The 13,145-nt window shown below is 35.6% G+C and overlaps 1 protein-coding gene across 11 annotated transcripts in view; it reads right to left on the bottom strand.

The window, feature by feature from the left end:
* CSDE1 (cold shock domain containing E1) overlaps positions 1-13,145 on the bottom strand; it is a 40,647-nt gene that overhangs the window by 8,706 nt on the left and 18,796 nt on the right. For all 11 annotated transcript variants that reach the window (XM_026712956.2, XM_026712957.2, XM_087929290.1 and 8 more), the window contains 6 exons: positions 12,767-12,907; positions 12,510-12,668; positions 10,637-10,741; positions 9,935-10,110; positions 5,963-6,075; positions 543-662 (listed from right to left, as the gene is read on the bottom strand). In XM_026712956.2, coding sequence (XP_026568741.1) covers positions 543-662; positions 5,963-6,075; positions 9,935-10,110; positions 10,637-10,741; positions 12,510-12,668; positions 12,767-12,907 — 814 coding nt within the window. The remainder of the gene's footprint in view (positions 1-542; positions 663-5,962; positions 6,076-9,934; positions 10,111-10,636; positions 10,742-12,509; positions 12,669-12,766; positions 12,908-13,145) is intronic.

Raw genomic sequence — 13,145 nt, 5'->3', positions numbered from 1 at the left:
GAAGTAGCTAATACAGATAGTCCTCAATTTGTGACCACAGTTGAGCCCCAAATTTCTGTTGCTAAGTGAGACAGTTGTTCAATGAATTTTACTCCATTTTATATCCTTTCTTGCCACAGTTAAGTGATTCACTGCAGTTCTTAAGTTAGTAACAAAGTTGTTAAGTGAATCTGGGTTCCCCATTGACTTTGCATGTCAGAAAGTTGCAAAAAGTGATCACATGACCCCAGGAGAGTGAAACTGTCATTAATACAAGTCAGTTGCCAAGCACCTGAATTTTGATGATGTGATCATGTAGATGCTGCAACAGTTGTGTGAAAGTGACATTTCTATGCTACTGTAACTTCGAACGGTCACTAAACAAACTGTTCTAAGTTGAGAACTACCTGTAGTCTAAATAAATACTAAGTTCTGTGAATTTATATTGTTACAGAATAGCATGCAAATCCTTATTATAACTAATGTACTTTTAGACTAAAAAGTTACCTAATACATACCAAGAACAACATATTAAAGGTACAGTTTGGATACGTATTACTTACCATCCTCCATGACTTCAATCATTCCTTGGTATTCCGTTTGGCTAGGATCTACACTCCTGAGAGGGCGAATAACTTTACCCGTGTAACAAGTTGGGTCAGCTTCATCTGTGATGCCATTTACTGCAATAAAAGATCAATGATGCCATTTACTGCAATAAAATTACCAAGTTTGGCAAAACAATGTGTATAATTTGCAGAAACTACATTGTTTTAACTTACTGACATGAGATAATTCAGAAAATCACTGAAATCTATGTTGAATGTGCTTATTAGTACTTTCCTTCAAGAGTAAGGCCTGCTTTTGTTTGCTTGTTTGATTTCCTGTTGCAACAGAAATTGACTGGCTGATCAGCTTGTTAAATAACTATGTACGTATATAATCACTAAAACGAGTTGTAGTTGGTAACCAACTATATTACGCTACAGCGAATACACTATGAAGAAACTGCTTTTTAATTCAAGGGATAAAAATATCCAACTCTCTCACAATACCAAAACCTTGGGTTACACTAAAAAGTTGAATAATTCAGGGAATATTCAGGACATACTATAGTAAAGCACAGTAACTTTTAAAAATACAACACATAACTAAATTGCATAGATTTATTTTTAAATTAAATAGATTTAAATTACTGCAGAGAACTTGAACAGGTATGACATACATACCGATGCTCATTTCAAAGGAACTTTTAAACTTTGGATTTGAAGTGCAATACATCTGTAGTTTTCATTTTTCATATATAGATACAAACACACAAACATGCACACACACACACCCTAAGCAAAGAGGTTCCTCCCAATCTCCAAGCGAGTTGGTCTCTAGCTTACTGCAATGGAAAATCGTAAGTTTGCAGCTAGAATGGCTGGGAAGGGTACAATTTGCCATTTCATCCAGAAATCTTCATCCTCCTAATAGCAATAACACTTAAGACTTATAGACTGCTTCACAGTCCTCTAAGAGGTTTACAGAGTCAACATATTTCCCCCAACAATCTGGGTCCTCATTTTACCGACCTCAGGAGGATGGAAAGCAGAGTCAACCTTGAGCCAGTGAGACTCGAACTCCTGGTAGTCAGCACATTTAGTCTGCTATTTTGCATTCACCTGGTGAGATTCAAGCTGCCAAATTGCAGGCAGCTGGCAGGCACAATAATTAGTCTGCAGTACTGCATTCTAATCACTGCACCATCACAGCTCTTAATAATCATAAATTTGCAAGTTTTCTTTTTTTTTAATGTCAGTAAAAAAAAAAGAGCAGTAGCAGCAGCAGACAGACAGAGACATTTTCTCCTGTCTAGAAAGAGAATGTTGCCTCTTTGATACTGTCTGGCTGGAGAAAGTGACAAAAATATTTAAGTGGCTGATCTGATAGAGAACCAAAATAGAAGGGAGAAGGGTAATAGGATTTCTGCAACAATAATTCTAAAGCATATAGCAATTAAAAGGGGAACAGGATGTGATTATTTAACAGATTTAACAGATAATCAGAGTTGGAAGGGACCTTGTAGGTCATCTAGTCCAACTCCCCCCCACCCAAGTGGGAGACCCTACACCATTTCTGACAAATGGCAGTCCAGTCTCTTCTTGAAAGTCTCAAGTGATGGTGTTCCCACAACTTCCGAGGGCAAGCTGTTCCATTGGGTTCACTGTCAGAAAGTTTCTCCTCATTTCCAGGTTAAATCTCTCCTTGTTCAGTTTCCATCCATTATTCCTTGTCTGGCCTACAGGCGCTTTAGAAAATAGCTTGACCCCTTCCTCCTTGTGGCAGCCCCTCAAATATTGGAAGACTGCTATCATGTCTCCCCTGGTCCTTCTCTTTACTAGACTAGCCAAGCTCAGTTCCTGCAACCGTTTGTTGTATGTTTTAGCCTCCAGTCCCCTAATCATCCTGGTTGCTCTTCTCTGTACTTTTTCTAGAGTCTCAACATCTTTTTTTATAATGTGATGAACAAAACTGGATGCAGTACTCTAGGTGTGGTCTTACTAAGGCTTTATAAAGTGGTATTAGTACTTCCCTTGATCTTGATTGTATCCCTCTGTTAATACAATTTAGGATTGCATTAGCTTTTTTGGCTGCTGCTGCACACTGCTGGCTCATATTTAGCTGGTTGTCCACTAAGACTCCAAGATCCCTCTCACAATTACTGCTATTGAACCTGGTTTCACCCAGTCTATATGTGTACTTTTGGTTTTTCTTACCTAAGTGTAGGACTTTATTTTCTCTACACTGAATTTCATTTTGTTAGATATGGTCCAGTGTTCTAGTCTGTCAAGATCCATCTGGATCTTGAGCCTATCTTCTTGGGTGTTAGCTATTCCTGCCAGCTTAGTATCATCTGCAAATTTGATAAGTTCCCCTTCTATTCCCTCATCTAAGTCATTAATGAAGATATTGAAGAGTACTGGGCCTAAGACGGAACCTTGTGGCACCCCACTGCTTACTTCCCTCCATGCAGACTTAGACCCATTAAGGACTACTCATTGAGTAGGGTTTGCCAGCCAGTTGTGAGTCCATCTAGTGGTGGTGCTATCTATTCTACTTTTTTCTAGCTTACTAAAAAGTAGGTTGTAGTTTACTTTGTTGAATGCCTTATATTATGTCCACAGTATTTTGCTGGTCTACTAATTTAGTCACTGTGTTGAAGAATGAAATAAGATTGCTTTGGCATGATCTGTTCTTAACATACCCGTGCTGACTGCTAGTTATTACTTTACTTGTTTCTAGATGTTGGCAGATGTTTTTTTATTATCTTTTCCAGTATTTTCCTGGGTATTGATGTTGGGCTGATTGGTCTATAGTTTTCTGGATCTGGTTTTTTTTCCTTTTTTGAAGATGGGAACCACATCAGCTCTTTTCCAGTCCTCTGGTAGTTCCCCGGTACTCCAGGATTTTTGAAAGATATGGTGCACTGGTTCTGTGATGACCTCTGCCAGCTCCTTTAAAACTCTGGGATATAATCCATCAGGCCCCAGTGATTTGTTTTCATCAAGATCAGACAGGTGTTCCCTTACTATTTTTTTTTTGGCTGATTTTAACTTTTATTTCTGGTCTATCTTTTAGTTATGTATTTGGTGGGTTGAGCTATAGTTTCTTTTTGCATGAAGACGGATGCAATAAATGAGTTAAGCAGTTCTGCTTTCTCTCTGTTGTCTGTTACTTCCTTGCCATCTTCTCTCTTTAGTGGACTGACTGTTTCCTTGATTTTTTTCTAGTTATTTATATGTTGGAGGAAACTTTTTTTTATTATGTTTGACTTTTGTTGCAAGTCTTTGTTCGTTCTGAGCCTTTGCTATCCTGACTTTATCTGCTGATATTCTGTCTTAGTTGTATGTCCTTCTTTCCATTTTTTGTACTTGTCCTTTTTTTCTTTCAATTTGCCAGAGAGATCTTTGTGTAGCCATGGTGGTTTCTTCTTGGATTTGTTGTTTTTCTTTCTCAGGGATATTGTGCTGGTCTGAGCTTCTATGATCATACTTTTTAGAGTTTCCCAAGATTCTTGAGTTGTTTTCCCCTTTAGGATTTTCATCCGTGGAATCTTTCCCTAGTTCTCTCTGAGTTTTTTGAAATCAGCTCTTTTAAAATCCAAGACTCTGGTGTCATTATGTTCTGTTGCTTGTGTTTTTGTTATGTTGAATTCTAGTATGACGTGGTCATTCTCACCCAAGGTTCCTGCAGTTTCAACTCCCTTATCACATCTTCTCTGTTCGTAAGAATTAAGTCCAGTATGGCTGTCCCTCTAGTTTCACCCTCTACCTTTTGGACAACAAAGTTGTCAGCTAGGTTGGTTAGGAACTTATTTGATTTCTCACTTGGTGTGGAATTAGTTTTCCAATTTATATCAGGATAATTGAAGTCTCCCATTACTATTGTTGTGTGTTTGTTAGTTGGCTGGCTGGCAAAAAGGACATCTATATTTTCTGCTTGATTGGATGGCCTATAATATACACTTATGGCCATGTCATTCTTTTTTTTCTTTTATATTCACCCATATGCATTCTAGGAGGTTTTCATCTTTGGTTTCATGCATTTCTGTAGCAATATAGTTATTGGAGACGGGGAGAAAAATTAACAGAATGTATCACTGACTTATTGGAAATATATGACAAAATAATATTATCCTATACCTATTAGCTACAAAGACAGGTCTTCTTACATAATCCATCCTAAACCAAGAGATAGACAAGGAAGATTATAGAAAATAGACCTGTTTGGCCTTGGTAAAACCACTCTGGATTAACCTCAGGAGCAAGACTAAGTAGAAAAAGGAGATGTGTTCAAAAGGAAAAAATGCAGAGATTGAATTAGACTTGAATATGACAAGTCCTTGCAAGGAAAATAGGGGCAAGTTTGTAGAGGAACCTAAGAAACAAATCAAGACCTTTTGAACACTATATTTACTATAGGCCGCATGAATTATGTACACATATTTCAGGCCAAGGACCTCTTCCAGTTTCTGAGAGACTAAGAGCTATTTTGTTTTTTTCTCCTCCTTCAAGAATTGTTTCCCTGAAAAATTCACAAACTTTGTAGCGTGTCAAATGCTGCTTCCCTTCATATGGGTAAGACCATTTCTTGCAGCCAATGACCAATCTTTAAAACATACCACATACATAAAACTAATATTAGTTATGAAATTAATTGTGCATGCCAAACTGCCACGTATCTTACATATTATATTATATGTCAAAATTTGACAATTAAATAAAATGATTTGAGTCTGAAAGTAGTAATTGTAAATAAAACTGATCAGAATGAGTGGGAAATCTGGTTATGTAGGAGTTATTCACTCACAGTGGCTATCATTATAAAACAAAGTATATTAAGAGCTCTCTAAAATTTCCAGGGTTTCCTTCTCTACATAGGCATATTCTAATTTCAAATGGAGTGCCCTTTAAAACAACTGCTGTAAGTGCACTGACATGTGTCAAGATTAGGCTTCTCCAAGTTTGGGAATAGTAATTTAAGTACCTGGCAGGTGTGGAAAAGTGCGGGAGCTACATAAAATACATATTTAAGAGACGTCAGATCTGACTGAATATCCATGATTTTAAGGTGTTGCTTGACTGCCTCTACTTCAGGTTCACGTCATAGCACATGCAACTCAATGAAAGAAAAACCTAAAACTTTGGTTTCTTATACATCACATTGGCCCACGATGAAACAAAGTTATCAGAAAGAACCTGATTAAATCTACTGAGGAGACAAATTGTTTACTATGTAAAGATATCTATCTAGGCACTGGATTTGATCTTACTGATGCCATCCTCATAACATAGGACTGCATTAGAAATCCAACAAGGATTCAAATAGTTACACTCAGAAAGAGACATGCGTAAAACTATCATTATTAAGTATATTTTCTTCTTACCGTCCAGGACTAATGTTTGTTTAAATCAAAAAGAAAAAAAAAGAACTTCACCTGCATGTGTCTTGTTCACTTTCTCTGCACTGACTTTGTTTCCTTTGCCTTTCGATAAGCTGTATTCAACCATGTCTCCAAGTTCCAAGCTATCGATATCACCACAGAATTCACTGAAAATAATCACATGAAAATCTTGAATATGCATAAATATGATCTAAAATGTTTAAATGTTTAATTTAATGATTATCTTTAAATGTTCAGCAAAAGAGCTGAACATTTAAAGCATAATGTGGAAAACAGCCACATAAATTGTGGTTATAGAGTAGTGTTCCCTCAGAAAGCATCAATGTTTAACTGCTGCATAAATTTACATTTTAGAAAAATAGGATTTAAAGACAAGTACCTTAAAGAAGCTCTTCTTTGAAGAATTATTTCCAGAAATATTAATTATTCAGAAATATTAACATCTACCATATACAATCATGTAAAAGTAATTATACCCCATATTTTTTTCTTTTTTAACCTATATGGACATATCAATATTTTATCTTCATTGAAAACAGTATATCAAAATAAAGACATAAATTCAAAAATGAAAACATGTTGAATAACTAATGGCAAACTCAATTTAACAGAGATGCTGTTTCTTTTTATGAAAAACGACTTAAGTACACCTTTGAATGTAGTATTTGGTATTTGCCCCTTCGAGGAGGTTTATCTTGTAAATGTCAGTTTCACACATTGACGGGAGGGAATCTTTTCCCACTGCTTCAAGCAGAATTTTTCACCTGTGGAATGTGTAAGGGTTCTTGCACGCATGGCCCATTTCAAGTCACCCCTAAGCACCTTTGGGGGAATTTAGATCCTCTTTTACCCCCCCCCCCCAATTCCTTGGTGGATTTACTGTAATGTTCAGGGTAACTGTCATATTACAAGAACTAATTTTCCGTTGAGTTTCAATCTTGTGATAGATGGTCTCACATTATCCTCAAGTACCTTCTGGTACAAAGAATTAATAGTGAATTCTGCAACGGTGAGCTGCTTGGGTCCTAATGCAGCTAAGTAACCATCAACCGTAACATTTCCAGCACCATGCTTTTCTATCAGGTTCTTCTGGTGAAGTGCTGTCTTTTAACAAAAGTGGCCAAATAACTCTACCTTTGCCTCATCAGTCCAGAAGCACATTGTTCCAGAAGCCCTGGTCTTTGCCTAGGTTTTCATAACTATCTTTTACTCTTGCCCTAATGTTCCTTCTGGGCAGCAAAGGTTTCTTCCTGATACACCACCCACGCAGATCTGATTTGTGCAGCTTCTTTCTAATGGTAGACTCATGCACTTAGATAGCAATAATGGCTATTGGTCATGTGATAAAAGGGACTCCCTTCAGCATTTTGTATTCTGCTCTTGGGTTGAACTTTCTTGGAAGTCCTGGTCAAGTTGGCAATTGTTTGAAATCTTTTCCACTTATAGATGATCTTCCAGACAACTGAATGATTGGTGTTAAGCTATTTGACGATTTCTTTAAATCCCTTCCCAGACTTGTAGGTATCTATAACCTTATTTCCGAAGACTTCAGAGAGTTCTTTCAATCTAGGCATGGTTATATTACACATTTCAACAACGAAGAACAAATCAACTGAGTATTTAAGTTACAATGTCCCTTCCAGATCCCCTAACACTGATCTAATCACCTGCACTTGGTCTAATCATCTGCACAGAATTTGGTGCATCTGATTCTTATTTAAAATATTTAAGGTAATGATAAATTTAGGGTGTACTTACTTTTCTCACATGTGAAATTTGCATTTATGTTTATTTAAATTACACAATTGGACCACAAAATATAAATAGTACATTTATTTATTGGCCACTCATCTCAGGGTAACTCTAAGTTCAAGAAATTAGTTATATTATATCCTCTTTAATATTGTTGAAATGAAGATCAAGTATTTGTATGTTGAAATAAGTTGAAAAAGTCACAAATATCAATTTGTGTGCTTTTTCACATGATTATACATGTCACATGCAAACTCAACATGAAAGGAATTTTTGTACTGTTTTCTCTTGCTACAATAAATATTTTCATTAATCAATTCAGCTTTTTACAAACTAAGCCAATACACCAAATACTAGGACAGGGGTTCCCAAACTTGGCAACTTTAAGACTTGAGGACTTCAACTCCCAGAATTCCTCAGCCAGTGATGGCTGAGGAATTCTGGGAGTTGAAGTCCGCAAGTCGTTTGGAGCCCTGCATTACAAAGCTTCAGATCTGAAGGGGAAACAATTCCTAAAAGTATGCAAAGAAAGCTCATACAGCAATGAATAGCAACTCCATAAAGCTGTATGTTTTTTCAAGGATCATGCAGCTGCCCTCCACAAGGCAGAGCGATCCTGTGAAAATGTTTGGTTCAAAAAGTTGCCAAAAGGTGCTATGTGAGCAGACTCCAATATATATCTACCCCTTCAAATTTAAAGGTATGTACAGTCACACCACATAGTACTCTATAGTCACTGTACTAATGGGAATTTTATTAAATAAAATTCTGGTACTTTGTTTTTTATTGCTTTACAATTGTTTGTTCATGCCACTGAGTAGTTTGTTGAGGGTGGAGATGGCAAAAACACATTCAAGTTTTTATTCTGACTTCCACACAATGAGTTAGTATTAAGCTTCTATAAGAATAATATGGTACAATATACAACATTCTTCCCCTTAGGCTCTCAGAGAAAGACATATGGACAGAAAAATACATAGGGCTATATCTCATTAGATATGGCAGAAAAATCATGCTGTGAGTTCCAACAGCTAGGAACCTGCATTTGGTCAGTCTTGAGATGTGCCTTCTGTGCCATGGTACCTGTATCATGGAGAATTGTTTCCCCAGAAATTAGATTAACTCCATCCCTTTTGACATTCTGGATGATTCAAGATCTGGTTATGTTATCAGACCTGAGAACCCCAGAGAATTAAGAGATATAACTCCATTGCTGAGTTGTTTACTATTATCCTCTTCTCACTTAGGGTTTGTATATTTTTACAATATTTATTTTTCAAGTGTTCTTATATCTTTTATCTTGTTGTTTTTATACAGGGTTTATTTATCCAGTTGTTGTTTGCCACTCAGAGCCACCCTTTAGTGAGATTGATGGATATAGAAATGATAAATAGGCAAGTAAATAAATAAATAAATGTATGAGGCTTTACATGACATCCTCCATATTTCTATATATTATATGGTATATATCCTGTGTGATTTACTCAAGGCGGCTTACAAGAATATAAATACCTCATATAAAAACAATAAAACTAATGCACCAGGTGTATCTCCCTAGGGCAGGGGTTTTCTACTGGAGATACTCACATCCCCTGGGGATGCAAGACGATATTCTAGGGGGCACAAAAACTTGGATTTAGAAGTTTCAAAATTATAGTGTATATGCATAATTCAAACGGGGCATTTACTTTTGTAAGGGGTGCAAGAATATATCAGAAATGTTATAGGGGTATAGAAAAGGTTGGGAACTCCTGCACTAGGGGATGGGACCGGCAACATTCCTTGCCACCCCGCTCTGGTGGGTCGGGTAGATGTGACCAGTAAGAAATGGTCCCTCAGATAATCTGGTTCCAAGCCATGGTGGACTTTAAAGGTGACAACCAGCACCTTGAATTTTAACTAAAAAAGGAACAGACAAACCACTGCATAAAGCAGCAACAATTTTGGATACACCATCTGTGGCTAAATCTGTGGATAATCTAATGAATAATCCAATGAGTATAACTCAATAGACATTATGTTAGTGAATATTCACCCTATATATAACTAGTAAAGTTTTGTCATCAAATCCTACTGCATTGTTTCCCTGAAGTGTATATTTATTTTTTCCAAATGTTATATACTTTTTAAAAGAAATATTTTATTTTTTTAAAAAACAATAATCTTGTAAAGAGATTCTTTGTGGTTATGTAAGAGATGCCACAAAGACTCCATTTTCACATAATGTAGTCAATCTTTACTAGTATCACTTGCCTGTAATGGAAGAAGATCTCCTTATCGTGATTGGCTGTTTCAATAAATCCAAAGTTATCCTTGAGAGTTGCAACATATCCCAAAAGTCTTTTTGAACTATAGTTTCTACCAAGCAGTCGAACAGAAGTAGCTGTTTGCAACCCAGTTCTTTTTACTTCACAGACTGTAAATTCAACCTGCACAAAAAAATGTACCTATTAACAATAATAATACTTTCTGGAAGGGTTAGATAGGCTACATGTACTTTAGGAGTAATTTATCTCTATATATTTCCTGTCTTCTGAAATAAGATGGCATATGGTCCTATTAGAGCTTTCCTGACTATTTCCACACTTAAGCTTTCTTTTTATTTTATCATTAAAGTATCAACAAGAAAAAGTTAAAGGAGACTACTTGTCTTACTTTAATGCTATCAAAACAAGAGAGGTGATTTTATACTAACTTTTACAATTTAATTTTTTTAAAAGAATCTCATATAATTTGAAGTTATTAGTAAAATCTAATTTTATCTACACTTAATATACACCCTACATATGGTCCACTGTCTTATAATTTCAACTATTATGCAAAAACCATAAGAAACATAAGATTTGTCAATATTTTAAAGCTATACAACTAAAATAGCCTTGATTAGTCATTAGGAATAGTTGTACAGAACAAATTACAATAAAATATTCAAATAATTACTTATGAATATATTACCTTATCTCCTATCTGAGGAAAAGATCCTTCCACATCTTTAGCCTGATAGGGAATAGTCAGCTTTTCACCACAATCATCATAAGCAATTATTCCCTCTTCAGGCTCCTAAAAGGAGAAGCAAGAATGTCAGAACTTTTGTTCTTCAATTCATCCATTTGGCCAGAGTCTAATAACACAAATGTAGTGTAGGGGGATAACTATTCAGTGCTAAGACAAAAAAAATGCAATTCAAGATTTTTATATGATCTTCATTTTGTAACAAGTACGGTATCTTTACTGCTAACAAGAATACACTAACATTGAAAATGTATTGTACATTTAACCTAATCATCCAGGCCATTCAAAAAGTCTGCTTCTGAAAAATAAATTACTAGTTTTCTTTTGATAAATAGAACCTTACTAAATTAAAACAAAAGCATTACATAAACAATTGCAATGAAAACAAAATCTTATTCGAAATGATGAACTGAAATATTTTTATGTACAGAATTCTAAACTAGTTAAGTTTATCTTTAAAAATTTCCAACATAGGAACATCTCTAAAATCTTCATAACAATTCAATACTATATCATACTGGATGAAAAAATTTAGCCCTACAATACTTGATACAAATTAAAAGTATGGAAATAATTTGTATTACTTAGTTTTGTGCATGCATTGTTTGTTAGAAGAGCTTCAATTTTTGGATAAGGAATGATTTGCCATTAAATCTTTTTTACCTTGACCTAAATGGAATTAACTACTAAAAGCTTTCTCAAAGAATTTCACCATGTTTTTGATCTTGCGCTTGTAATATTGGCAACTGCTATAAGGTGTATCTACCAAGTAACTAACCATGAAACATCCACTTAGAAAAGGAAATTATCAAATGAAAAACGGGTTTATTTAAATTAAAAATATCATTATGGCCGAGGTAAAACCATCCTGAAATTCTGAGGCTGAAATTAAGAATACTGTGCGACTTTGCTCTTGTCTCAATTCTCTGTGGCAACATGTTTAAAAAGTATTTCTGATACATTAATTATGATAAAAGTCTGAAGAGATTCTCAACCATCCAGGTCATGGTTGTCCCAAAGGTGCTTCCCCCCCATTTTTTTCCAGGATGCAACTGGACTTCGTTTTTTCTTTTGAAGACTTTTCACTTCTTATCCAAGAAGCTGCTTCAGCTGACTGGATAGTGGGGAATGGAAGGATTTATATTCCTTGTAGACTGCTGGACATTTGCATCTTTTTAGAGTGTTCTTGAAGCATTTGGAGGTTTATCTGTATCCTCAGGATCACCTGAGTAGGAACCAGGAGCACTATTCAAGTGACCCTGAGGACACAGATAAACTTCCAAGTGCTTCAACGACCCTCTAAAAGGATGGCAAATGTCCAGCTATCTGTAAGGAATATAAATCCTTCCATTCACCACTATCCAGTCAGAGCTCAAGTAGTTTCTTGGATGAGAAAAAAACAAGAAAATTCAGTTGCCTCCTGACAAAGAAAAAAAGCATCTTTGGGACATTAATTATGATACTGCAGAGCAATTTATTTATAGTACCACTACAAGCTATGCACTTAAACTTATTTTATTTGGTTTATTAATTTGAAAGGAGGGAAGAATTCTGATCTGATTTGAAGCTTCACCACCACCAATCAAGCCAATCACTAGATGTAATAAGCATTTATGACAAGCATAATTTCTATGTCTATTTACTAGAAAGCTACAATGAACAAGAGACATTAGACTACCTGGATTGGGGGTAATAAATATTGTGGGGCAATATCATCAAGTATTCATAATTCTATGCATATAGGATAAAACACAATTAAATATTTTCTGAAAGGCAATTATAAAGATTTGAAAAAGGGGAGGAATAAAACAGCTACCTTTTCTTTGCCTTTATTTGGACTAGTGGATTTGACAGAAGTGGCTTCTTTTTCTATTGTGCCAATAAAACGATGATCTGATTGGGTGTGGAATGAAACTGTGCCCTTCGGTAGTTTTTTAATCCTTATAGCATGATTTCTTTGAGCAGACAGCATATCCTGAATGGAAGAAGCAGGTCATTACCTGAACAAGGAAAGCTTCCTAAAAGTTTCTAAATTTAGTGTCCCAAATTCTACATAATTATGATTCCACTTACAGGAACAACAGTAAATTCCACTTCATCTGAAATGTGGAGCTGGTTACCATCTAAAATTTCACTGAAGTGAAAGAACATGCGGGCATCTCTATCAACACATTTAATGAAACCAAAGCCATCCCTCATTGCAGCAATCACACCCTATAAAAGCAACAGAAATATTGGTTATCACTAGAACGAAGAATGGTTAGAGGATATCTATCCAATACATCTATCCAACACAGGAGTAATAAAGGCATTTGGCCAAATATAAATTCATACTGAAAGTGAAGCAAAAAGAAATTGAGTTTAACAGCTAGGATAAAAACTGGGACATAAATAGCCTGTACTTTTAGTTGTGCAAGCTTAGGCTTAAGGCCTATGAACACTATTGGACAAT

The sequence above is a fragment of the Pseudonaja textilis genome, chromosome 3, assembly GCF_049901715.1.
Source record: "Pseudonaja textilis isolate UNSWEBS1 chromosome 3, rPseTex1.2, whole genome shotgun sequence".
Taxonomy (NCBI): Eukaryota; Metazoa; Chordata; class Lepidosauria; order Squamata; family Elapidae; genus Pseudonaja; species Pseudonaja textilis.
The sequence above is the reverse complement of the archived record's forward strand: the minus strand, read 5'-3'. Positions and strand labels throughout refer to the sequence as shown.